At 46.8% G+C, this 27,159-nt stretch overlaps 1 protein-coding gene across 2 annotated transcripts in view; it reads right to left on the bottom strand.

Annotated features, from left to right (window-relative positions):
* Nucleotides 1–4,881: 4,881 nt before the first annotated feature.
* The window catches only part of DUSP13A (dual specificity phosphatase 13A), a 100,179-nt gene continuing 77,901 nt past the window's right edge, over nucleotides 4,882–27,159 (bottom strand). Inside the window, exons 2-3 of one of the 2 annotated variants that reach the window (XM_073681468.1) lie at nucleotides 17,403–17,620; nucleotides 4,882–5,375 (exon numbers count right to left, since the gene is read on the bottom strand). In XM_073681468.1, coding sequence (XP_073537569.1) covers nucleotides 5,131–5,375; nucleotides 17,403–17,620 — 463 coding nt within the window. In that variant the 3' untranslated portion in view covers nucleotides 4,882–5,130. The remainder of the gene's footprint in view (nucleotides 5,376–17,402; nucleotides 17,621–27,159) is intronic. The other variant, XM_073681469.1, reaches the window with a different exon arrangement.

Here is a 27,159-nt window from a genome sequence, read left to right as displayed (position 1 = left end):
CATGCACGTCACTGACAGCGTGGGAAAATTCTCCTGCACTCAGCGCTTCAGCGTAAGAATTCTCCCACGCTGTCAGTGACGTGCATGAGGTGAGCCGAGTTCATTGGACATGACCTCGGCTCATCTGGATGCCGTCACAGAGAGACACTGAGGAGTGCAAGCATGCCTGCGCTGCTCAGTGTCCGCGGGATGACAGGCTGGATGGCAGCGTTCTGCTGCGGTCCAGCCTGTCATCTCGATGTAGCAGAGCTGAAGCTGTCGTGGGAACCATGGAAAGGTAAGGATGAGGTTGCTTTATTATTTTTCTTTTATTGCAGGAGATCGTTGGCTTCAGCTGGAATGGGCGTGATGGTAAGTATAGTTTAATTTAGAACAATAAAGAATTGTGTCTTTATTTCAATTAAAGGACTTTATTCTGGGTGTTGTGTTTTTTTTAAATACTTTACTAGAAATTCATGGTGGTCATGTCTAATATTGGCGTGACCCCATGAATTTCGGGCTTAGGGCCAGCTGATAATGCCAAGCTGGCCTTAACCCCTTTATTACCCAGTGAGCCAACGCACCAGGGCCCTGGATGAGTTGGGTACAGCGCCAGAAGATGGCGCTTCTATGAACGCGCCATTTTCCGGGGCGGCTGCAGACTGCAATTTGCAGCGAGTGGGGCCCAGAAAGCTTGGGCCTCCCTGCGCTGCAGATTCCAGCCCCCATCTGCCTAGTTGTACCTGGCTGGACACAAAAATAGGGCGAAGCTCCACGTATTTTTTTTTTAAATTATTTCATGAAATTCATGAAATAATTAAGAAAAAAAGGGCTTCCCTATATTGTTGTGTCCGGCCAGGTACAAATAGGCAGCTGGTGGTTGGGGGCAGCCCGTTCCTGCCTGCTGTACCTGGCTGGACACAAATATAGTGCGAAGCTCCACGTCAATTTTTTTTTAATTATTTCATGAAATAATTTTTTAAAAAAAGGGCTTCCCTATATTGTTGTGTCCGGCCAGGTACAAATAGGCAGCTGGTGGTTGGGGGCAGCCCGTTCCTGCCTGCTGTACCTGGCTGGACACAAATATAGGGCGAAGCCCCACATCAATTTTTTTTTAATTATTTCATGAATTTCATGAAATAATTTAAAAAAAAAATACGTGGGGCTTCGCCCTATTTTTGTGTCCAGCCAGGTAAAACTAGGCAGCTGGGGGCTGGAATCTGTAGCGCAGGGAGGCCCAAGCTTTCTGGGCCCCACCAGCTGCAAATTGCAGTCCACAGCCGCCCCGGAAAATGGCGCGTTCATAGAAGCGCCTTCTTCTGGCGCTGTACCCAACTCATCCAGGGCCCTGGTGCGGTGGCTCACTGGGTAATAAAGGGGTTAAGGCCAGCTTGGCATTATCAGCTGGCCCTAAGCCCGAAATTCATGGGGTCACGCCAATATTAGACATGACCACCATGAATTTCTAGTAAAGTATTTAAAAAAAACACAACACCCAGAATAAAGTCCTTTAATTGAAATAAAGACACAATTCTTTATTGTTCTAAATTAAACTATACTTACCATCACGCCCATTCCAGCTGAAGCCAACGATCTCCTGCAATAAAAGAAAAATAATAAAGCAACCTCATCCTTACCTTTCCATGGTTCCCACGACAGCTTCAGCTCTGCTTCATCGAGATGACAGGTTGGACAGCAGCAGAACGCTGCCATCCAGCCTGTCATCCCGCGGACACGGAGCAGCGCAGGCATGCTTGCGCTCCTCAGTGTCTCTCTGTGACGGCATCCAGATGAGCCGAGGTCATGTCCAATGAACTCGGCTCACCTCATGCACGTCACTGACAGCGTGGGAGAATTCTTACGCTGAAGCGCTGAGTGCAGGAGAATTTTCCCACGCTGTCAGTGACGTGCATGAGGTGAGGTCATGTCCAATGAACTCGGCTCACCTCATGCACGTCACTGACAGCGTGGGAAAATTCTCCTGCACTCAGCGCTTCAGCGTAAGAATTCTCCCACGCTGTCAGTGACGTGCATGAGGTGAGCTGAGTTCATTGGACATGACCTCACCTCATGCACGTCACTGACAGCGTGGGAAAATTCTCACGCTGAAGCGCTGAGTGCAGGAGAATTCTCTCACGCTGTCAGTGACGTGCATGAGGTGAGCCGAGTTCATTGTGGGCTCATCTGGATGCCGTCACAGAGAGACACTGAGGAGCGCAAGCATGCCTGCGCTTCTCAGTGTCCGCGGGATGACAGGCTGGATGGCAGCGTTCTGCTGCGGTCCAGCCTGTCATCTCGATGTAGCAGAGCTGGAGCCATCGTGGGAACCATGGAAAGGTAAGGATGAGGTTGCTTTATTATTTTTCTTTTATTGCAGGAGATCGTTGGCTTCAGCTGGAATGGGCGTGATGGTAAGTATGGTTTAATTTAGAACAATAAAGAATTGTGTGTTTATTTCAATTAAAGGACTTTATTCTGGGTGTTTGTGTTTTTTTTTTAACTTTGACTATGGGGTTAGTAATGGGGGTGTCTTATAGACGCCTCTCCATTACTAACCTGGGCTTGATGTCAGCTGGCATTATAAGCTGACATCAACCCCAGCCCTATTACCCCACTGCCACCGCTACAGGGCAGTGGGAAGAGCGAGGCTAAGTGCCAGAATTGGCGCATCCTATGGATGCGCAATTTCTGGGGCGGCTGACGGCTGGTGTTTCTAGCCTGGGAGGGGGCCAATATTCATGGCACCCTTCCTGGGCTATTAATATCATTTTTGGGGGGGGGGTCCCCCATTTTAATAGCTAGTAAAGGCTATGTATTCAGCTGGGGGGCTGATATTAGTAGCCTGGGAAGCTCCGTGGGTATTACCCCCTTCCCAGGCTTCAAACATCTGCCCCAGCTGTCTGCTTAACCTCCGCTAGAGACTAAAATTAAGGGGAACCCCACACCAATTTTTTTTTAAATAAATCCTTTATTTTAACATTAAATGACAAGTACAGTAATCAACACTGTCACTGTACTTCATATATATGTGACTGACATGTTTCTATCTATCTAATCTATGTATGATTCTCTATTCCTTCTATTCTAAATTGTCGGGTACAGATGCTGAATTGCCGGCCGGCTTTTTTAAAGAGACGGTGAACGAAAACACTATTATTTTTTTAAATAAATCCTTTACACTAAATGACAAGTACAGTAACCAACACTATCACTGTACTTCTTATATATGTGACTGACATGTTTCTATCTATCTAATCTATGTGTGAAGCTCTATTCTGTCTGTTATAAATTGTCGGGTCCCGCTGCTGAATTGCCGGCCGGCTTTTTTAAAGAAACGGTGCATGAAAACACTATTATTTTTTTTAATAAATCCTTTACACTAAATGACAAGTACAGTAAGCAACACTGTCACTGTACTTCATATATATGTGACTGACATGTTTCTATCTATCTAATCTATGTGTGAAGCTCTATTCTTTCTGTTGTAAATTGTCGGGTACCGGTGTATGCCGCTGCTCAATTGCCGGCTTTTCGCATAATACATTCTACATTATTCTTAGTTGTTTTCCTTCATGTAGAATTAACCTACAAGGAAAGAAAGGGTTTATTTTCATTCTGATATTTCTGTCCCATTGACTTGCATTGGTTTCCGGTATCGGAATCGGCGATATCCGATACTTTTTGAGTATCGGTCCGATCCAATCCGATACGATATTTCCTGATATCGGAAGGTATCGCTCAACACTACCGGCAACCCCAGTAAATAGGGAATGGAGGTGAAGTATACACAGCTTAAAAAAATAAAATTAAAAATGAAACCAAAAACAATAGCAGTATAGTGGGAAATGAAAAGAAATCAGAATCATAGGATAGGAAATTCAAATAAAGCTTCATTACAACCTTTAACAAATCCTATAAATCAATTAAAACAGATGTATCAGACCTGTGACGGACACCGCTAGAGACTATCTTTGTTTCCAGATCTAAAAGGATGTTTCTGATGTGGCAATCTAAAATGAAAATGCTGCTTGATTATAAATCAATGATAACGCTAGACACTTTTTATATTAATCCGTTTTTTAATTGTGAAACATCTTTCGTGGTTTATCTGCATGAATGTGACTGTAACTTACAATAAGTGGGGAGAACCACTCAAACCTTATGGTGTAGAATTAATAAGCATAGACATAATATCAAAAATGGAGTTCTAAACCATAGTCTATCTAGACATCTAGATTATACTGTAAATATCTACCAGAAATTAATAAATTGTGAATCCTAGTGGATCTTTAAGTTATCCACATTGTCACCTGAAAAATGAAACTATTGAAAAGCCACAGTAGTGCAATACAGTACATCCAAGTAGATTTGCATAGTCATTTTCCCCATTTTTTTTAAATAATTTTATGACATGCATTTATATGCTGTTTTCTCTTAGATCATGGAATTAATGCATGTGATTGTTTGTCGACTACATTATACAGTCTTCTTTTTATTTTCTTAAAGAAGCACTCTCATCAAAGTTTTTATCCTCTTAATATATTGCAATTATCATATTACATAGCACTGTGTACTTACAATTGCTCCTTTTGCCCTTCTATCCAGCTAATTCTTCTCTTTTCTCTGCTTTATGTAGAAACAGGGAGTCTCTTTACTCTGCAGAAATCATCCCCCTCTACAACTCCTGACCCAGCTGCTCCCTCCTCCCTACCAGGGACTTTTATAGTGATTCATGAGTCATGGAGGAAAAATTGACCTCTGGATTCTACATAGAGCTTACAAGGATTCAGGTAGTCAGTTTTTAATCACATGATGTCATAGACCTAATGAAAAACAGAAGAATTAGCTGGGTAGAAAGACAAAATGAGCAATTGTAAGTACTCAATGCTATATAATATGGTGATTGCTATATATTAAGAGGATAAAAACTTTGATGGAAGTGCTTCTTCAATAAAAATTATTGAATAATAGCAAAATTGACACAAGGTTTCCTATACAGTTAGGAAAAATAGGTGAAACAAAGTCATTACAAGCAAATGTAAAAAAAACTACACACAGCAGTCATGGTCAACACTTAAATAGCAAAATTGTAAATAGTGCTAAACATGCACTAAAAATAGAAATTGTATGTAAAGTATGCTTTTTCTCTATTTACTTCTGCACCTCCTCTCCATGCTGGTTTGCCTCTGGTTTAGTCTGATTTTGTTGTGTTTGACGGAGTTCTTCATCCAGGTGTATCAGCTGCCGGAGAAAACCCGTGTTGGGGGAAATCCAGCGTTTTTCCTGTACGGTGCGAATAGCTTGAATGAGGGAGAATTGATGATGGATCATTAGGTAAGCCAGGACCAGGGTTGCAGATCTACTGATACCAACAACACAATGTACCAGAAGCCGGGCTGGGAAAGATTACAATGCATTGTCAAAAACCATCGGTGTATTTTATGCATTATATGCAAGCTGGAGATATTAAGCAGAGTGAAGAAACAAATTCTCTGCTGTTTCCTTATAGCTAGAATGTTTTATGACAATCTGTAACTTGTTCACTAGAGAGAAACACTGGAGAATATTTATCAATATATTTATACTATTTTCTGGGTGTAAAAAGTGTCACTTTTTCTTACACATACTGGCCGTAAAGAGAAATGGGGTTACTTTTTCAAGAGTATGGAACATTCATCAACAGTGCATGCTCCTGCTAAGAAATCTCACATGCCACTTTTGTGGGACCAACAGATGTTACATCTGACAAGGTGGAGTATAAATATTGGAATAATTATATTTTATTATTGTTAATAGAGATAAGCAGATCACTTTGCGCAATCCTGGTCCACAATCCAGGGCAGCACTCTCGTTGTGGACAAGAGCTTTGTAAATTTTCTTACGCTCCAGGATCCCAGATGCAACTTATTATTGGCGGGGCTGGTGGTACCATATGCACACAGATGTCACACCAGGCCGGAGAATCAAACATTGAAGCTCAGAAAATTTGTGCAGCTCCTGTTCAAGGACAGAGAGCATTGACCTGGACTGTGGATGCACAAATATGACAATAATGAATGTATATAGTTATCATTTTCTTTTTTTTTCTACTTGTGCACAAGTAATCGGTTTCAGAAAAATGGCTTGGTTTTTACTTTGGGCTCTATTTAGACATATATTTTTAAAATAATCTTTATTTCTGTGCAATTCAGCCATCACTTCTATAAACCAGTTAGGATGTCGTTTAAATATTACATGAAATCTACAGTAGTGTTCAAAATAATAGCAATCCAATATGACTAACCAGATTAAACACTGTTTTTGGTATCTATAATATAACGCTACAAGCGTCCCTCTGTCTGAAGCCTCTATAGACTGCGCAAGTAAGACACGCCTGTGCAGTCTGGCTCCAGACAGAAGAATGCATGGAGCCGTTACAGGTAAGAGGAGTGTATGGCGCCGGAGATCGCGGTATGCGTAGACACTGAACGCATACCGCGATCTCCGGTGCCATAGTTACCTGACCGGGAGGAGCGTTGTCGCGGCGCCTCTCTTCTCGCCGGAGACCAGGGCAGGAGTGAAGGCGTCGGAGTCAGCGCATGTGCATAGCGCTATCCGGCGCCATTTTACTTAACACACATTTGCAGTGTGTCTTCAGCAAAATGGCGCCGGAGAGCGCGGTATGGGCACGCGCGTACTCCGGCACCACACTCCTCCCCCGGACTCTGGCAGAACAGGACACTCTAGCGCTGGAGCACAGGGAAGAAAAGTGTTATGCACACGCCCGGACTGACTGGCGTGTGCGGGTGTTGTGGTTCCACTGGACCATGGACCGGAGAGTGCCTGGAGGGGCGTGACTAAGTATCTGGCCGATCCGACCAAGGTGGCACGACGGCATACGACGCCAGTGCACCAGGGAGAAACCGGGCAGAGGGACCAGGTGCTACTCCAGGTCAAACTCCGGACACGGGGGTTGACCCACACTGGGATTACTGGAACAGGCAGGTTAGGCTGGCACAGACTGGTGGATGTAAGCAAACACGGCAGGTATGCAGATGGGTGGATACAGGCGAGTATGCAGGCAGGGAGGTACTGGCCGAAAGGACGGGCTGGAGCACAGAAAGGTTAAGACCCAGTACAGACTGGGTCACAGAACCGCAGATGCGGTAGACAACCACAGCAGAGAGGGAACGCCCGAAGCGGTGGGCAAGAACAGAGCAGGACGGGGCTGCAGGAGCAGCGAGCACAAGCAGGGCAGGACAGGACTGCCGGAGCAGCGGGCAGAAGCAGGGCAGGACAGGACTGCCGGAGCAGCGGGCAGAAGCAGGGCAGGACTGCCGGAGCAGCGGGCAGAAGCAGGGCAGGACAGGACTGCCGGAGCAGCGGGCAGAAGCAGGGCAGGACAGGACTGCCGGAGCAGCGGGCAGAAGCAGGGCAGGACAGGACTGCCGGAGCAGCGGGCAGAAGCAGGGCAGGACAGGACTGCCGGAGCAGTGAGCAAAAGGGTCAGAGCGGAGCAAGGCTGCCGGAGCAGTGAGCAAAAGGGTCAGAGCGGAGCAAGGCTGCCGGAGCAGTGAGCAAGGAGTCAGAGCAGGACGGACAGGGCTCTGTTCACACGGAACAGACAGGAAGGGAAAGGCAGAGCCAGATACCCACAGGGTATTTGCAGTGAAGTAGCAAGTGGACCACAAACTCACAAACGGGAGTACAGAGACAACAAGCAGGAGTTAGGTACGAGTACAGACTCTGCAGAAAAAGGAAAGGAACGGACATAGAGGCAAAACAGGTAAAGGATAGGAGAGAGTTCAGACTGGAACTGAGTGTACGGAAGAGACCGACACTGCAGCGGGATACAGGAGCGGGTCTGGGAATACGGCCCCCAGAGAGGCGGGACGAACAGGCAAGGAGCGTGTTCAGACAGGACAGACAAGATACAGGAACGGATCTAGGTAATCGGCCCCTAGAAGGCGGGAGGAACAGGCTCGGAGCGTGTTCAGACAGGCCTGGAAATACAGCCTCCAGGAAAGGCAGCAGGCAAGAGTACACAGACAGGACTCAGTTCAGACACGGGAACTGATACCGCAAGGCAGGAGACATAGACAGGACTCAGTTCAGACACGGGAACTGATACTGCAAGACAGGAGAAATAGACAGGACTCAGTTCAGACAGGAACAGATACCGCAAGGCAGGGACACAAACAGGACTCTGTTCAGACGGGAACAGATACCGCAAGGCAGAGACACAAACAGGACTCTGTTCAGACGGGAACAGATACCGCAAGGTACAGACAGGCAGATCTAGGAATACGGCCCCTAGAAGGCGAAAGAACAGGCAAGAAGCGTGTTCACAAGAACAGACCACAGTTCAGACACAGAACTGGAAAACAGGATAGGACCTGGCATGTCAGAGACAAAAAGCCGACTGACAGGACACAATGCTCAGGCGCCATCTTGAGGAAGAAGGTGGTATAAATACCCAAAGATGGACAGCAATAGGCTGAAGGTGCAACAGGGGCGTGTCCGCAGCAGGTACAAGAAACAGGAAGTTCAGCGGGCGTCGCCCTATGCAGCCAAAACAGACAAACAGACAGCAAGGAGGGAAGCCAGAGAGACATTCTGGACTGGAGATCAAGTGCGCGCTCTTGCACAGTGGGAGATGGACCACCATGCAAGGACGCCGCCAGGTATGTTACAAAAAGTGAGTATAAGTGGGGTTTTTTCTGTATGTGTGCAGCGTGAAAGGGATGAGGGGGCCACACATACCAGGATTTGGGGATGAGGTGGCAACACATATCAGGATTGGGGGATGAGGGGGCCACACATACCAGGATTGGGGGATGAGGGGGCCACACATACCAGGATTGGGAGATGAGGGGGCACACATACCAGGATTGGGGGATGATGGGACCACACATACCAGGATTGGGGGATGAGGGGGCCACGCATACCAGGATTGGGGGATGAGGGGGCCACGCATATCAGGATTGGGGGAAGAGGGGGCCACGCATACCAGGATTGGGGGATGAGGGGACCACGCATACCAGGATTGGGGCATGAGGGGGCCACACATACCAGGATTGGGGGATGAGGGGGCCACGCATACCAGGATTGGGGGATGAGGGGGTCACACATATCAGGATTGGGGAGAGAGGGGGCCACGCATACCAGGATTGGGGGATGAGAGAGCCACACATACCCGGATTGGGGGATGAGGGGGCCATGCATACTAGGATTGGGGGATGAGGGGGCCATGCATACTAGGATTGGAGAATGAGGGGTACCATGCATACCAGGATTGGGGGGGTGAGGTGTACCATGCACACCAGGATTGGGGAGTGAGGGGACCATGCATACCAGGATTGGGGGGTGAGGGATGCCATACATACCAGGAATGGAGGGTGAGGGGACCATGCATACCAGGATTGGGAGGTGAGGGGGCCATGCATACCAGGATTTTGAGAGGGGGGCCATGCATACCACGATTGGGGATGAGGGGTGCCCTGCATACCAGCATTGGGGATGAGGGGTGCCATGCATACCAGCATTGGGGATGAGGAGTACCATGCATACCAGGATAGGAATGCGGGGTACCATGCATACAAGGATGATGGATGGGGTGCCATGCATATCAGGATTGGGGGATGAGGAGGCCATACATACCAGGATTGGGAGATGTGGGGGGCACACATACCAGGATTGGGGTATGAGAGGGCCATGCATACCAGGATTGGGGGATGAGTGGGCCATGCATACTAGGATTGGGGAATTAGGGGTATCATGCATACCAGGATTGGGGGGGTGAGGGGTACCATGCATACTAGGATTGGGGAGTGAGGGAACCATGCATACCAGGATTGGGGGTGAGGGATGCCATACATACCAGGAATGGAGGGTGAGGGGACCATGCATACCAGGATTGGGAGGTGAGGGGGGCCATGCATACCAGGATTGGGAGGTGAGGGGGGCCATGCATGCCACGATTGGGGATGAGGGGTGCCATGCATACCAGCATTGGGGATGAGGGGTGCCATGCATACCAGCATTGGGGATGAGGAGTACCATGCATACCAGGATAGGAATGCGGGGTACTATGCATATCAGGATGATGGATGGGGTGCCATGCATATCAGGATTGGGGGATGAGGAGGCCATACATACCAGGATTGGGGGATGAGAGGTGACATACATGCCAGAATTGGGATGAGGCGTGCCATGTATACCAGGATGAGGGGTACGATACATACCAGAATTGGGATGTGGGGTACCATACATACCAGTATGAGGGATGGGGTGCCATGCATACCAGGATGAGGGATGGGGTGCCATGCATACCAGGATGAGGGGTACAATGCATACCATAATAGGGATGAGGGGTACCATGCATACCAGGATAGGAATGCGGGGTACCATGCATACCAGGATGAGGGATGGAGTGCCATTCATACCAGCATTGAGGGATGAGGAGGCCATACATACCAGAATTGGATGAAGGGTGCCATGTATACCAGGATGAGGGGTATCATACATATCAGAATAGGGATGTGGGGTACCATGCATACCAAGATGAGGGATGGGGTACCATGCATACCAGGATGAGGGGTACCATACATACCAGGATAGGGATGTGGGGTACCATGCATACCAGGATGAGGGATTGGGTACCATATATACCAGGATTGGGGGATGAGGGGTGCCATACACACCAGGATTGGGATGAGGGGTGCCATCTATATCAAATTTGGGATGAGGGAGCCATGCATACCAGGATGAGAGATGGGGTGTCATGCATACCAAGATTGGGGATGAGGGGTGCCATGCAAATCAGGATTGGGGATGAGGAGTGCCATGCATACCAGGATTGGGGATGAGGGGTGCCATGCATACCAGGATTGGGGGATGAGGGGTGCCATGCATACCAGGATTGAGGATGAGGGGTGCCATGCATACCAGGATTGGGGATGAGGGCTGCCATGCATACCAGGATTGGGGATGAGGGATGCCATGCATACCAGAATTGGGAATGAGGGGTGCCATGCATACCAGGATTGGGGATGAGGGGTGCCATGCATACCAGGATTTGGGATGAGGGGTGCCATGCATACCAGGATAGGGATGAGGGGTACCATGCATACCAGGATAGGGATATGGGGGGGCCATGCATACCAGGATTCGGGGTACCATAAATACCAGGATAGGGATGTGGGGTACCATGCATACCAGGATGAGGAGTGCCATGCATTCCAGGATTGGGGATGAGGGGTACCATGCATACCAGGATTGGGGATGACGAAGCCATGCATACCAGGATGAGGGATTGGGTACCATACATACCAGGATTGGAGGATGAGGGGTGCCATACACACCAGGATTGGGATGAGGGGTGCCATCTATATCAAATTTGGGATGAGGGAGCCATGCATACCAGGATGAGAGATGGGGTGCCATGCATACCAGGATTGGGGATGAGGGGTGCCATGCAAATCAGGATTGGGGATGAGGAGTGCCATGCATACCAGGATTGGGGATGAAGGGTGCCATACATACCAGAATTGGTGATGAGGGGTGCCATGTATACCAGGATTGAGGATGAGGGGTGCCATGCATGCCAGAATTGGGGATGAGGGGTGCCATGTATACCAGGATTGGGGATGAGGGGTGCCATGCATACCAGGATTGGGAATGAGGGGTGCCATGCATACCAGGATTTGAAATGAGGGGTGCCATGCATACCAGGATAGGGATGATGGGTACCATGCATACCAGGATAGGGATTTGGGGGGGCCATGCATACCAGGATTCGGATGAGGGGCCATGTATACCAGGATAGGGATGAGGGGTACCATGTATATCCGGATGAGGTATGGGGTGCCATGCATACCAGGATAGGGATGAGGGGTACCATGCATACCAGGATTGGGTATGAGGGAGCCATGCATACCAGGATGAGGGGCACCATGCATGCCAGGATTGGGGAGAGGGGTGCCATGCATACCAGGATTGGGGATGAGGGGTGCCATGCATACCAGGATTGGGGTGAGGAGTGCCATGCATACAGAATTTGGGGTGAGGAGTGCCATGCATACCAGGATAGGGATGAGGCGTGCCATGCATGCCAGGATAGGGATGAGGGCAGCACATAACAGGATGGAGGAACAGGATTGGGGAGCACAAATACAAGGATGGGGGCAGCACAAATACCAGGATGGGGGCAGCACATACCAGCATGGGAGACCATATACCAATAAAAATGCTCGCCACCCGGGCGTAGAACGGGCTCAATAGCTAGTAAATTATATTACCCCATGTCTAATAATTTACCAGTTTGTGCAGTAGATTCTAAGAAAACCAATACTCCGCATTCATGATCTGCAGGTTTTTGAGTCTGTGTATTTGAATAATTAATTGAAAGGGGGGTGTTCAAAATGATAGCAGTGTGGAGTTCAATTAGTGAGGTCAATCATTCTGTGAAGAAACAGGTATGAATCAGGTGGGCCTTATTTAAAGGGGTTTTCCCACGAACAAAAGTTAATTTTAAAAATTGGCTGTGTCTGACCATGTACAGAACATACCACAGCTCCTGGGCAGGGAAGGAAGCAAAAGAGTATACAGACATTACAGCATGGGATCACAGAGGATAGATTTTGTGAGGTAAAACATTTCACTGCCTGTTTTTAAATAATATTTGACCTCACAAAATGAATCCTTTGTGATCCCGTACTGTAATGTCTGTTTACTCTTTTGCTTCCTCCCCTGCCCAGGAGCCGTGGTACGATCAGACCATGTTTCTTACACAGTCAGACACAACCAATTTTTTAAATTAACTTTTGTTCATGGGAAAACCCCTTTAAGGGTGAAGCCAGAACATGTTGTACATGCTTTTCTCCTTGAAAGCCTGAAAAATATGGGTCGTTCAGAAGAACAGCGTACTTTGATTAAAAAGTTGATTGGAGAGGGTAAAACTTATAAAGAAGTGCAGACAACGATAAGCTGTTCAGCTAAAATGAGCTCCAATGCTATAAAATTTAAAACAAAACCAGAAAGACGATGAAGAAAACGGAAGACTACCATTCAAATAGATCGAAGAATAGCCAGAATGGAAAAAGCCCAGCCAATGATAAGTTCCAGGATGATCAAAGACAGTCTCAAGTTACCTGTGAATACTGTGACAGTTAGAAGACACCTGTGTGAAGCTAAACTCTTAGTAAGAAGTCCCCGAAAAGTCACACTGTTAAAAAAAAGATATGTACTGAAGCAGATACAATTTGCCAAAGAACACATCAACTGGCCTAAAGAGAAATGGAGAAACATTTTGTGGCTTGATGAAAGTAAAATTGTTCTTTTTGGGTCCAAGGGCCACAGACCGTTCGTCAGACAAACCCCCGAACTCTGCATTCAAGCCACAGTACACTCTGAAGACAGTAAATAATGGTGGTGCTAGCATCATGACATGGGCATGTTTCTCTTACAATGATGCCGGACCTATTTACCACATACCAGGGATCATGAACCAGTTTGCATATATTAAAATACTTGAAGAGGTCGTGCTGCCTTACGCTGAAGAGGATATGCCCTTGAAATGGGTGTTTCAACAAGACAACGACCCTAAACACACCGGTAAATGAGCACAATCTTGGTTCCAGTCTAACAAAATTGAGGTTATGGAGTGGCCAATCCAATCCCCGGACCTTAATCCAATAGAACACTTGAGGGGTGACATCAAAAATGCCATTTCTGAGGCAAAGCCAACAAATGCCAAAAAATGTAGGATGTAGTGAAAGCATCCTGGGCTGGAATAACAGTTGTCAGGTGCCAGGAGGTGGTTGATTCAATGAACAAAGAAGCAGTTCTAAAAAACTGTAGGGATACAACTCAGTATTAGGTTAGTGATTCACAGGAATGCTGAAACCTCAAAAAAAGGAGAGTACATATTGTGAGTTTGTAAAGACAAATGCAGACACTGCTATTTTTTAGAGCAGCTCAATGTTCATTTTTTGCTATTTTCTGTGTTAAAAATTCTATACATTTCTCTTAATGTTTTGAATTAGAAAACAGTGTGCAATGTTTCCAATGCCTGGAAATAAAAACTAGTATAAAGAATGTGTGCTTAACTCTTGTTTTTGAACACACTGCTGTTATTTTGAACACTACTGTATGTCTGCTATGAACAGGCGTAGATTTAACCTATAAAGTGCACCACTTTTTTTCTTTTTTTCTTTTTTCATGGAACTTGGCATGAGATTCATGTTGCCTGAACCATGGGCAGCAGCATTCAGACAGTGGCTGCGTTATTGCAGCCTGGTATGTTTTACAATGAAACGTTGTGGAGATTCGGAGAAGACTCTTTGAAAAGCCGTTCTGGTACTATGTGTCTTGGATGACTAGTCCAGAACTTCTCCCGCCCACTCCCATAGACTGACTTTCCTCTCCCTATGTGTTTGCATTTGGAGAGACATGTCAGTCTAGGGGAGTGGGTCGGGAAGAAGTTGCCAGGTACCTGTCTCAGAATAGTCACTTGAGATGCATAGTTTCCAGGCAGCTTTTTACTGTAGATTTTCTCTGAAACCATCGCATGTTGGAATAAAACAAAAATGATTGCAAGACTGCAGTCAATGTCTAATTCATAAAGCCCATGGTTAAAGGGGTACTCTGGGGAGATTGAAAAAAAATGTACTGTCTCTGCCCTCATGAACTATAAAGATGAGATGCCCAGTGTAATTTTATTATCTTTAGCTAGAAATTACAAGCTGCTGTCACACTGTAATTCTGTGTGACAGCAGCTACTCCTCACTGCTCCCCCCTCCCGTCTGGGACATTACATCACACACCAATGTGCAGCTTTCCCCTGTGAGTAACAGCCAGCCTGAAAAGAGATACAGCAATTATCAGGAGACTGGCTGATAGTAACAGCATGAAGCTGCACACTGATGTAATGTCCCAGACAGAGGGGTGAGCAGTGAGAAGCAGCTGCTGTTACACCAGCCCTCTAATAATGTCTTCCTGTCTGCAGTGCAGTCTTTAATTAAATATAATTAAAGTGCACTGGGCATCTCATCTTTATAGTTTATGAGGGCAGGGACAGTACAAACTGTTTTATCTTCCGGTAGTACCCATTTAATAAATTTGTGTGCAACATGCAGGACATGACCCCTTAAAATTAACCATACCTACTTTGGCAAGCATGGCAGAAACAGACATTTTCCTCAGTTTTCTTCCACACAACAATTTGCAATTTTTTTTTATTCAGTTTATGCCAAAGACGCCTTCAAATCAACTGTTAATTTGTAGTTGATACTAACTGATCGTCTGGTAGGTGAAATGACAACCTGTCAGAACCTTACAAGTACAACATAAGTGCCACGTTCTCTTTATTTGTCACTGATGCCTGTGCCATATTTTTAGGGTGCTGTGCAGTAAGGTATTAAGAATAATACTTGTAAATAACGTTTGTAAAGAAAAATAATATTACTGAATTCAATTTGTCTTTGAAATCGTATTTCATCTTTTCTATAGCAAAAATATTGGCAGTATGTCATCCCTGTCATTCCTCACTATCTACAGTTATATGAAAAAGTTTGGGCACCCCTATTAATCTTAAGCTTAATGTTTTATAAAAATTGGTGTTTTTGCAACAGCTATTTCAGTTTGATATATGTAATAACTGTTGGACACAGTAATGTTTCTGCCTTGAAATGAGGTTTATTGTACTAACAGAAAATGTGCAATCTGCATTCAAACAAAATTTGACAGGTGCATAAGTATGGGCACTCTTATCATTTTCTTGTTTTAAATACTCCTACCTACTTTTTACTGACTTACTAAAGCACTTTTTTTTGGTTTTGTAACCTCATTGAGCTTTGAACTTCATAGCCAGGTGTATGCAATCATGAGAAAAGCTACTTAAAGTGGCCACTTGCAAGTTGTTCTCCTGTTTGAATCTCCTCTGAAGAGTGGCATCATGGGCTCCTCAAAACAACTGTCAAATGATCTGAAAACAAAGATTATTCAACATAGTTGTTCAGGGGAAGGATACAAAAAGCTGTCTCAGAGATTTAACCTGTCAGTTTCCACTGTGAGGAACATAGTAAGGAAATGGATGAACACAGGGACAGTTCTTGTTAAGGCCAGAAGTGGCAGGCCAAGAAAAACATCAGAAAGGCAGAGAAGAAGAATGGTGAGATCAGTCAAGGACAATCCTCAGACCACCTCCAGAGAGCTGCAGCATCAACTTGCTGCAGATGGTGTCACTGTGCATCGGTCAACTATACAACGCACTTTGCACAAGGAGAAGCTGTATGGGAGAGTGATGCGAAAGAAGCAGTTTCTGCAAGCACGCCACAAACAGAGTAGGCTGAGGTATGCAAAAGCACATTTGGAGAAGCCAATTTCTTTTTGGAAGAAGGTTCTGTGGACTGATGAAACCAAGATTGAGTTGTTTGGTCACACAAAAAGGCGTTATGCATGGCGGCAAAAAAACACAGCATTCCAAGAAAAACACTTGCTACCCACAGTAAAATTTGGTGGAGGTTCCATCATGCTTTGGGGGTGTGTGGCCAATGCCGGCACCGGGAATCTTGTTAAAGTTGAGGGACGCATGGATTCCACTCAGTATCAGCAGATTCATGACAATAATGTTCAAGAATCAGTGATAAAGTTGAAGTTGCGCAGGGGATGGACCTTTCAGCAAGACAATGATCCAAAACACCGCTCCAAATCTACTCAGGCATTCATGCAGAGGAACAATTACAATGTTCTGGAATGGCCATCCCAGTCCCCAGACCTGAATATCATTGAACATCTGTGGGATCATTTGAAGAGGGCTGTCCATGCTCGGCGACCGTCAAACTTAATTGAACTGGAATTGTTTTGTAAAGAGGAATGGTCAAAAATACCTTCATCCAGGATCTAGGAACTCATTAAAAGCTACAGGAAGCGACTAGAGGCTGTTATTTTTGCAAAAGGAGGATCTACTAAATATTAATGTCAGTTTTCTGGTGAGGTGCCCATACTTATGCACCTGTCAAATTTTGTTTGAATGCAGATTGCACATTTTCTGTTAGTACAATAAACCTCATTTCAAGGCAGAAACATTACTGTGTCCAACAGTTATTACATATATCAAACTGAAATAGCTGTTGCAAAAACAGCAATTTTTATAAAACAATAAGCTTAAGATTAATAGGGGTGCCCAAACTTTTTCATATAACTGTATTTCTATTGTTAACAAGAAGGTTTCCTATATGTCTGGTAGGTGAAGCCGAGTTGTTGTGACACTGCCTGAAGAATGTTTTAAAGGTTAGCGAAAAGGAGGGGCAGGAGGAAGGATGAACACATGGCTGTAAGATCAGATTGCATACACAAAAATGTTGGATATTTTTCTTAATCGGGTGCATTACAGCAAAAATATTAGTTGTAAAATTTGCCATAGGCACTTTTTAAACTTTTACCTCCAGGTGAAGTCAGTGCTTTGTGAATAAATGCTGCTGCCGAATAGAAATATTTACTCATATCAAACTCTGGCACGTCATTAGCTGGAACACCATGATATGTGATACTGGTTCCATAAAAGTCTGGGTTGCCTTCAGAATACCTTCGACCATGGGCTGCGCTCAGCACATGTGTGATGCCTAGCTTCCACAACTCATACTTGTCATTGGCAGTCTTCCTGGGGATATTAAAAAATAAACAAATTCTGATCAAACATCAAGGTAGTTTTCTGAGAAATAATTGGCCAGCAACAGTTTGAATAACTTTTAGAGATATAACGCATCATTTTTTCGGTAATATTGTCCTAAAAGGACTATTTTTATTTTTTCGGGATGAGTTTTTTCAGTTGCATAATTTTGGGTTACATATAACTGATTAATAAATTTGTATTAACTCTTTATGGGAATGAATATAAACAAAACAATAATTTTATCACTGTGTTTTGAATGTTACATTTTTACGCTATTCTCTGTGCTGCACAAATAAAGTGTTCATTTTTTTTTTTTTAATTTAATGGTTTTCAGTCATAGAGGCGAAGCCGACTTTGGCCATGCCCCGGTACTGACTGACAGCCGGCTCCACTCACTATGTCTTGAGCTAGGACTAAAGCGGGGCCGGCCCGCCCCTATATCTGGGAGCCAGATCCTGCCAGGAGGAATGGGGTGCATTTGCTCCTGGTGGCCATGTTTCGGTTGCAGCGGCCGTGCGGCTTTGGAGCGCTTATTACCTGTGGATTGATCCCATATCTGCAGGTTGGTAGCGTTTTTGGACATGACAGGTTCCTTTTGAGAGAACAAAGTCTCGCAAGTGTCAAATACCAGCTATATTGTTCACAATGAAGTCACTTCACAATAGATGGATCTGTTCTAGGTAGTATGTGCCTGTATATGTCGTTGATATTTACATAGTAATCCCATGATGGATCCAGTGCACTCTGTAGGTTATAGCGGTTAATTAGCAGAGTGAGGTGCAGTCGTGGGCATTGTGGTGCACTGTGGTGCACTGTAGGCCGAGTTGTGGTGTGGCCTAGCTGGGCTCCAGGCCTCTGTGTGTGCAGTGCGGCCTGTGCAGCTCAGTAGTGGCGGGAACGGAGGAACACATGGTGGCTGCACGTCCTGGTCCCACCCCCTACAAATGCACCGAAATGTGCGTCGGGGTGAGCGTCACACTCTATGCTGGTTCCCACCCTACAACAGGTACAATCTTACTTTGCTGTATTCAGGTTATCACATTTCATTTATATAAATCAATCGGGCAGTGCAATAACATCTATTGGGTAGTGCAATACTATATATATTACATAAGAGGTTAATACATGTGCATAGGGGTTGTGCAATTATTTGATTGTTCTACATTAGTGGATAAATACATGAGATTATCTCCTTTTACCACTTAGTATACTGGTCCTCTTAGTGATATACTGTCATCATGATGTTTTTTGGGCACTTTCAGCACTTTATGCCCTATTTTGCCTGGCCTTAGGCATTGTAGGTCTTGTTTATGATTACAATACCATCACCTGATAACATTTTTTTCCGTACTCTGGGGTGTTGGTTCGGTAGCAGCATGTTAACCTGTATAATACTTTGTATTCTGTCACTATATTGTTTTATTTTGTGTTTGCACGCTCCTTTTCTTGCCACCACATACCCACTTGTATTTACAATAAAGATATTTTACTTCATCCATCTAAATTCAGACCACTTATTCAGGCTACTTATATTGGTTTGCGTCTTTTCCGATTAGTCCATCCGACCTATCCAGCAGACATACAGTTGAAACCAGAAGTTTACATACACTATATAAAAAGACACATATGCATGTGTGGCACCCCAGGGGTCTGGTTTTCACAGTAACGGCAGTGTTATGTCTGAGAGCAGGTGGGAGGTCTCTTGGTCAGGAATCCTATGCATGCCACACCTCCTGCCCAGTCCTGGGAGGGGAAGAACTTCCCCTATATAAACCTGGGGCTGAGGCAGGGTTAGAGAGTTCAGAGGGAGAGTTCAGCCAGGAGGGCTGACAGGGAGCTGTGGCTCCGGCTGGGCCCAGCTCCTGGGCCATGCCAGAAGTAGAGACAGAGAAGAGAAGCAGCTATGGGAAGAAACAACAGGAGCTCTGTGGGAGCAGTGTTACAAGGAGTCAGGGGCTGGCAGCTGCAGAGCTCGCCCTGACTGAGAAGATTTCTTACCGGACCCGGAGTCCGAGGCTGTGGGGACTAACTCCTACCCAGCAGCAGAATCCGTCAGGCAGGGGATTCCAGGTCCTCTGGCCAAGAAACCCGAAGGCACGGTCACACGCATGGGACCAGCACCGCCGTCGTGGAGCGGAAGCTACTAGAAGGCCCCGAGTCACCGGCCATACGGGTGAGCACCACACGGTACACTCAGGGACGTGGGCTACTTATACCCGCCTCTAGCAAGGTAGCCAGAAGAGTACAGTTAGTTTGGGAGGCCTACAACTCCGCCTGGCCAGGGGAGATCCCATCTGCTCAAGGACTGACCAGGCCCCAATCGCTAGCAGTACTCCGGGAGGGTTTATCTTTGTCACCAGTAAAGACCCTGAACTACACCGTACCGTCTCCGAGTGGTTCCTGCTACCCCCATCATCCATGTCGGCTGCCCTGAGGCCATACCCCTCCCGGTGGGGGTGATACTATCACGCTGCACAATCCTACCACCGGCCTCAGCGGTCTGCCCTGCAGCGGCAGCTCCTTCGCTGCATTCAACGGGTGGCGTAGTCGTACAACATCTACCGCTAATACAGCGCCACTTAGTCTGACTCCCTGGGCACGGACCGGGTCACCGCCACGAGACTACAACCCTCAACAGATCCGGCTCCGGGTAAGCTCCCGCGTGCGCAATGCTGCGCGATACAGGCCCAGGGGTGCGTCAACTTTTGGCGTAGTCGGCAGGATTTCGTGCCCGCAACCACCGGGTACTGCGTGCCTGAAAAAGACTGTTCAAACTTACCTGTGGTGAAGATTCCCGCCATCCGGCGCCATCTTCCGCTTCCTTCCCGCCATCGGTGGAGTTTTCCCGCCATCCGGCGCCATCTTCAGCCTTCTTCCCGCCATACGTGGAGTTTTCCCGCCATTGGACGCCATCTTGAGGACGCCGCGCGGGAAGAAGAGGGGCGTGGACTCCGAAAGCGCGCGAGAAACTGAAGCACCGCCTCACGTCCGGACGTTGCGTAAGGTCCTGGAAGGAGCCCAGCAGACGCCGACGTCACAGGAGCGCGACGGAAGGTCCTCAACCCTGACGATCCACTGCGGAGCCGCGGCCTACGGAAAAGGATCATCGCAAGGTAGGCCACGGTCCACTAGGGGGGAGAAGGATGTCGGATACGGAGGAGAGCTTCACCGCTTCAACCCCCGCCAGCGCCACCGCTGTTGCGGTCATGCCTTTCACCATGCCCTATATCCCGGGGGCAGCCTGGCTACCCCAGTACTCAGGGGAGTCACATACCCTGCATGACTTTAGAGAAAAGCTGGATAGCCTCTTCCAGGTGTACCCCCTCACAGAGGAGCAAAAAGTGAGCATCCTGGTGGCCCAATTAACCGGGGCAGCCCAAAGGGGGGTAAAGTCCTGGCCACCTGGGAGGAGGACTGTCGCAGAGATACTAACCCAGCTAACCGAGGAGGAGCTGCAGTACTACCAATACGAGGAAAGCCAAGAGGACCCGGACGGGTCTGAGGACTACCCTCAGGAGGGAGCACAAAGAGGACATAGCTACTGAAGGGAAGTAGCGTGAATAAAGAGCTGTAAATAGTTACCCGTAAGGGTACAAGGACTGCTGCTAATTAAAATATGGTCCCCGTTGGGATTAGTGAATTGTTCCCCATGTGCCCCTATCTTAAACCAGGCTGAGGACTGTGAGCAGCCATTCCTTATCCCCACTGGCCGAGGACTGAGAGCGGCCATATCCTGTAAATAATTGTGTATTTCTAGTTAGTTTATAGATGTCGTTTATGGATTATCCGGAATCCTTTGTACATATGTTTGGAGCGTAACCCAGGAATGGACTAAAGACTGTTAAGGACTCGGGGCAGGACAGACCCCTACCTGGTTACGGCTCCCTGTCTCTTGGTGAAATGGACACCTTTGTTTTCTTCAAAGACTGCACCCGGTTGCGGACATGCCGTGACCATCCTAATGTGTTTTTCTTTATTGTACTGTTTCTGTTTTTTACTTGTTATGTTTTTCTAAAAATATGTTTAGTCCCGGAGTACTAAATTTCACTAGGGGGGAATGTGGAACCCCAGGGGTCTGGTTTCCACAGTAACGGCAGTGTTATGTCTGAGAGCAGGTGGGAGGTCTCTTGGTCAGGAATCCTATGCATGCCACACCTCCTGCCCAGTCCTGGGAGGGGAAGAACTTCCCCTATATAAACCTGGGGCTGAGGCAGGGTTAGAGAGTTCAGAGGGAGAGTTCAGCCAGGAGGGCTGACAGGGAGCTGTGGCTCCGGCTGGGCCCAGCTCCTGGGCCATGCCAGAAGTAGAGACAGAGAAGAGAAGCAGCTATGGGAAGAAACAACAGGAGCTCTGTGGGAGCAGTGTTACAAGGAGTCAGGGGCTGGCAGCTGCAGAGCTCGCCCTGACTGAGAAGATTTCTTACCGGACCCGGAGTCCGAGGCTGTGGGGACTAACTCCTACCCAGCAGCAGAATCCGTCAGGCAGGGGATTCCAGGTCCTCTGGCCAAGAAACCCGAAGGCACGGTCACACGCATGGGACCAGCACCGCCGTCGTGGAGCGGAAGCTACTAGAAGGCCCCGAGTCACCGGCCATACGGGTGAGCACCACACGGTACACTCAGGGACGTGGGCTACTTATACCCGCCTCTAGCAAGGTAGCCAGAAGAGTACAGTTAGTTTGGGAGGCCTACAACTCCGCCTGGCCAGGGGAGATCCCATCTGCTCAAGGACTGACCAGGCCCCAATCGCTAGCAGTACTCCGGGAGGGTCTATCTTTGTCACCAGTAAAGACCCTGAACTACACCGTACCGTCTCCGAGTGGTTCCTGCTACCCCCATCATCCACGTCGGCTGCCCTGAGGCCATACCCCTCCCGTTGGGGGTGATACTATCACGCTGCACAATCCTACCACCGGCCTCAGCGGTCTGCCCTGCAGCGGCAGCTCCTTCGTTGCATTCAACGGGTGGCGTAGTCGTACAACATCTACCGCTAATACAGCGCCACTTAGTCTGACTCCCTGGGCACGGACCGGGTCACCGCCACGAGACTACAACCCTCAACAGATCCGGCTCCGGGTAAGCTCCCGCGTGCGCAACGCTGCGCGATACAGGCCCAGGGGTGCGTCACATGTTTTTCTCAATATCTGACATGAAATCAGAATAAACCTTTCCTGGTTTAGGTCAAATAGGATTACCATAAGTTTTAACATTTGTCAAATGCCAGACTACTGAGAGAGAGAGAATGTTTTAAGGCATTTTTATTACTTACTACAAAGTCAAAAGTTTACATGCACTAAGATTACTATGCCTTTAAACAATTCTGGTCTGCCCATATGATGATGTCATGTGTTTGGAAGCTTCTGATAGTTTTTTTGGCAACATCTGAGTTAATTATACACAAACCTGTGGATGTATTTTAATGCACACCTGATGCACACTGCTTCTTTGCGTAGCATCTTGGGAAAGTCTAAAGAAATCAGCCTAGATATCATGAAGAGAATTGTGGACTTGCACAAGTCTGGGTCATCCTTGGGTACAATTTCAAGATACCTGAAGGTGCCTTGTTCATCTATACAAACAATTATATGCAAGTACAAACAAGATAGGAATGTCCAGCCATCATACCGCTTAGGAAGGGGAAGGGTTCTGTGCCCAAGAGATGAACTTGCTTTGGTCCGACATGTGTTTATCAACCCAAAGACAAAAGCAAAAGACCTTGTGAAGATGATGGTGGAAGCTGGTAAGATTGTGTCAATATCCACAGTGAAACAAGTAATGTATCAACATGGGCTGAAAGGCCACTCTGCCAGCAAGAAGCCATTACTCCAAAAGATACATAATAATAATAATAATAATAATCTTTATTTATATAGTGCCAACATATTCCGCAGCGCTTTACAATTCAGAGGTTCATACACTACAGTCATAAGTAACATAGCTAAAGATAATACAATAATTAAAGCAAAAATAATGACGACCCTGCTCGTAAGAGCTTACAATCTACAATGAGGTGGGGGTGACACAAAGTACAGGGGCTTATTTGCAATAATGGTCCAGCTATCTTGAGGGGATGAGGGATAGATAAAGGCTGCATGAGCTCGTCACCAGCCAGTATTTGTAGTGCTATTGGCTGCGGTGGAGTATGGTGGAGACTTATGTTTGGAGAAATAATGAATGGGCTATTAAAATATAAAAGGACTTTGATTAGGGAACGTGATAGGCCACCCGAAACAGGTGAGTTTTTAGGGAGCGCCTAAAACTGTGTAAATTGTGGTTCATCCTAATTTCTTGGGGTAGAGCATTCAAAAGAATAGGTGCAGCTTGGGAGAAATCTTGGAGCAGGGAGTGGAAGGTACAGATTAGTGTGGATGTTAGTCAAAAGTCGCTTGCAGAGCGTAGAGAATGGGTAGACTGGTAAACAGAAAAGAGGGAGGAGATGTAGGGGGGTGCCTCACTATGGAGAGCTTTGTGGGTGAGAACAAGAAATTTAATTAAATCCTATAATGTATGGGCAGCCAGTGCAATGACTGGCATAGAGCGGAAGCGTCTGAGTAACGATTATCCAGATAGATGACCCTGGCTGCAGCATTAAGGATGGACTGGAGAGGGGAAAGTTGAGTGAGGGGGAGGCAAATTAATAGAGAGTTACAGTAGTCAAGGCAGGAGTGGATCAGGGCAACAGTGAGGGCTTTTGTTGTTTCCAAGGTAAGAAAGGGGTAGATTCTAGAGATGTTCTTCTTCTTGTGCAAGCGACAAGAGCAGGCAAGAGATTGTATATGGAAGGTAAAGGAAAGATTGGTGTCAAACACAACACCCAAACAGCATGCCTGCTGGCTCATCATTATTGTGGTGCCATACACTGAGAAGAAGATGTCAGATTTAGGGAGGTGAGTAGACGGCGGGCGCAGAAGTTCAGTTTTGGAAAGGTTGAGTTTCCAACAGAGCGGGGACATGATGTTGGAAACTGCGGCCAGACAGTCACTGATGTTCTGTAGTACAGTGGGGGTAAGGTAAGGGGATAAGGTGTATAGTTGTGTGTTATCAACATAAAGATGGTATTGACAGCCAAATTTGCTGATGGTCTGTCCAATTGGGGCCGCGTAGAGAGAGAAGAGAAGAGGGCCAAGGACTGAACCCTGAGGAACCCCAATAGTGAGAGGAAGGGGGAAAGAATTTGAGCCAGCAAACGATACACTGAAGGAGCGGTCAGATAGGTAGGAGGAGAACCACGAGATAGCAGTGTCCTTTTTGCCAATTGAGTGGGGCATAGAAAGTAGGAGGTGGTGGTCAATGGTGTCGACAGCTGCAGAGAGGTCAAGAAGAATGAGCATAGAGTAGTCACCATTCCGTTTTGCTGTCAGAAGGTCATTGGTTACTTTGATGAGTGCAGTTTCTGTAGAATGTAAGGGACGGAACTGGACTGTGATGGGTCTATAAGAGAGTGAATGGAGAGGTAACGGGTAAGGCGGGAGACCAGGTGCTCCAAGAGTTTAGAGATGAAGGCGATATTGGAGACTGGTCTGTAGTTGTTTGTGCAGGAAGGGTCAAAAGAGGGCTTTTTTAATAATGGAGTAATGATGGAGCGTTTGAAGTGGAGGGGAAGATACCAGAAAAGAGGCAGAGGTTGAAGATTTTAGTTAGGTTAGTAGTGACGACAGAAGAGAGAGACTGGAGTAGATGTGAAGGAATGGGGTCAGTGGTGCATTTATTGGGATGAGAAGAAGAGAGGAGCCTGGAGACTTCTTCTTCTGTGACTGGGTCAAATGTGGAGAGTGATCCAGAGGGGATGTGGGGAGGGATGGGAGTCACGGCACTTGGTGACTGGGAGCGGATTCCCTGACAGATGTTCTCTATTTTCTCTGTGAAGTAGGAGGCCAAGTCTTCAGCACAAATGTCCATGATAGGGGTCTGCGCTTTAGGACTGAGGAGGGAGTTTTTTGAGTTGGACTGTTTGGCGAGGTGAAGGGCAGAGTTAGGTTTTTAACATAAATTTATAGTGGATAAAGTTTTCTAGTGTGCGAGTTTTCCTCCATCGGCGTTCAGCACTTCTAAAGTATCGCTGGAAAAATCAGGTTTGCAGTGTGAGCCAGGGGTGTTTTACTCTGTGCTAAGAGGTTCTGAGGGTGAGGGGCGCTACTTGGTCCAGGGTGCTTCTGAGAGTGTTGTTGTAGTGATTTACAGCCAGAACAGGCCAGGAAAAATAGGAGATTGGGGACAGTGATGAATGAAGGGATTCTGTAAGTGTATGAGGGTTAATGGCTTGTAGATTTCTGAATGTGTGATTAGAAGGAGTGTGCTGGGGTGGGTGAGGATTTTTGAGAGTGAAGGAGAGAATGTTATGATCAGAGAGGGGAAGAGGGGAGTTATCTAGGTAGGGGATTGAGCACGCCAGACAAAGACCAGATCAAGGGTGTTTCCGTCTTTGTGTGTATCAGAGGTTGAAAGCTGTGAGAGGCCAAGAGAAGTGGTTAAAGATAGAAACTGGGACGCGGATGGGGAGGTGGGGCTGTTTATGGGGATGTTGAAGTCTCCCAGGATAAGGGTTGGTAAATCTGAGGACATGAAGCGCGGCAGCCAGGCAGAAAAATGGTCAAGGAACTGGGTGGGTGAGCCTGGAGGATGGTATACGACCGCTACTCTGAGGGAGAGGGGATGGAAGAGCCTGGTGTGGACCTTAAAGGAAGGGATTGAGAGTGATGGAACTGGGGGGATGACCTGGAAGGTGCATTGTAGGGACAGGAGTAAGCCGACTCCACCACCAAGTCTGTTCGTAGGACTCGGGAAATGGGAAAAATGCAAGCCGCCATGAGAAATAGTGGCAGGGGAGACAGTGTCAGATTACTGAATCCAGGTTTCAGTGATGGCCAGAAGATTGAGAGAGTTGGGCAGAAAATAGTTGTGCAGGAAAGGAAGCTTGTTGCATATAGACCATGGATTCCACAGTGCACAATTGAAGGAGGGAGATGAAGGAGTACAACTGATGTTAATAGGGTTAGCAGGGTTTCAATGAGAGGTGGGGGAGGGGTTGAGGTTGGCGGAGGGTGGACTGGGGTTAGGGGAGATATCCCCTGAAATGAGTAGTAGCAGTAAAAAGAGAAAGAGCAAATCGTTTTTGGATCTGTGACATGCTTTATTGTGCAGTATCTTTGGATAAGATAGAGTGAGATTTTTCAGTAAATTAAAAAGAGCATGGGAGCTGTACATGGGAGAGAGATGGAGGGGCAGATGTGGATGAGTGGTGATGGAGGGGGGATGGAGTGGTGAATGTGAATGAAAAAAGCACACAGGAATATGGACACAGGAATAAAGTACATAGTTAGAAGAGAGTACAAAGTGTGGGTTACCTGACTCCTGCCCTGCATGACTGCATAAAAAAGCCAGATTAATGTTTGCAAATGCACACATGAACAAAGACCTTAATTTTTGGAGACATGTCCTGAAGTCTGATGAAACTAAAATTTAACTTTTTGGGCATAATGACCATCGTTAAGTTTGGAGGAAAAAGGGAGAAGCCTGGAAGCCTAAGAA

Source organism: Phyllobates terribilis, unplaced genomic scaffold (genome assembly GCF_046119375.1).
Source record: "Phyllobates terribilis strain yellow unplaced genomic scaffold, ASM4611937v1 Scaffold_5__5_contigs__length_657084704, whole genome shotgun sequence".
In the NCBI taxonomy this organism is placed as follows: Eukaryota; Metazoa; Chordata; class Amphibia; order Anura; family Dendrobatidae; genus Phyllobates; species Phyllobates terribilis.
Note: the sequence above shows the minus strand (reverse complement) of the source record. Positions and strands in the feature narration are given on the sequence as shown.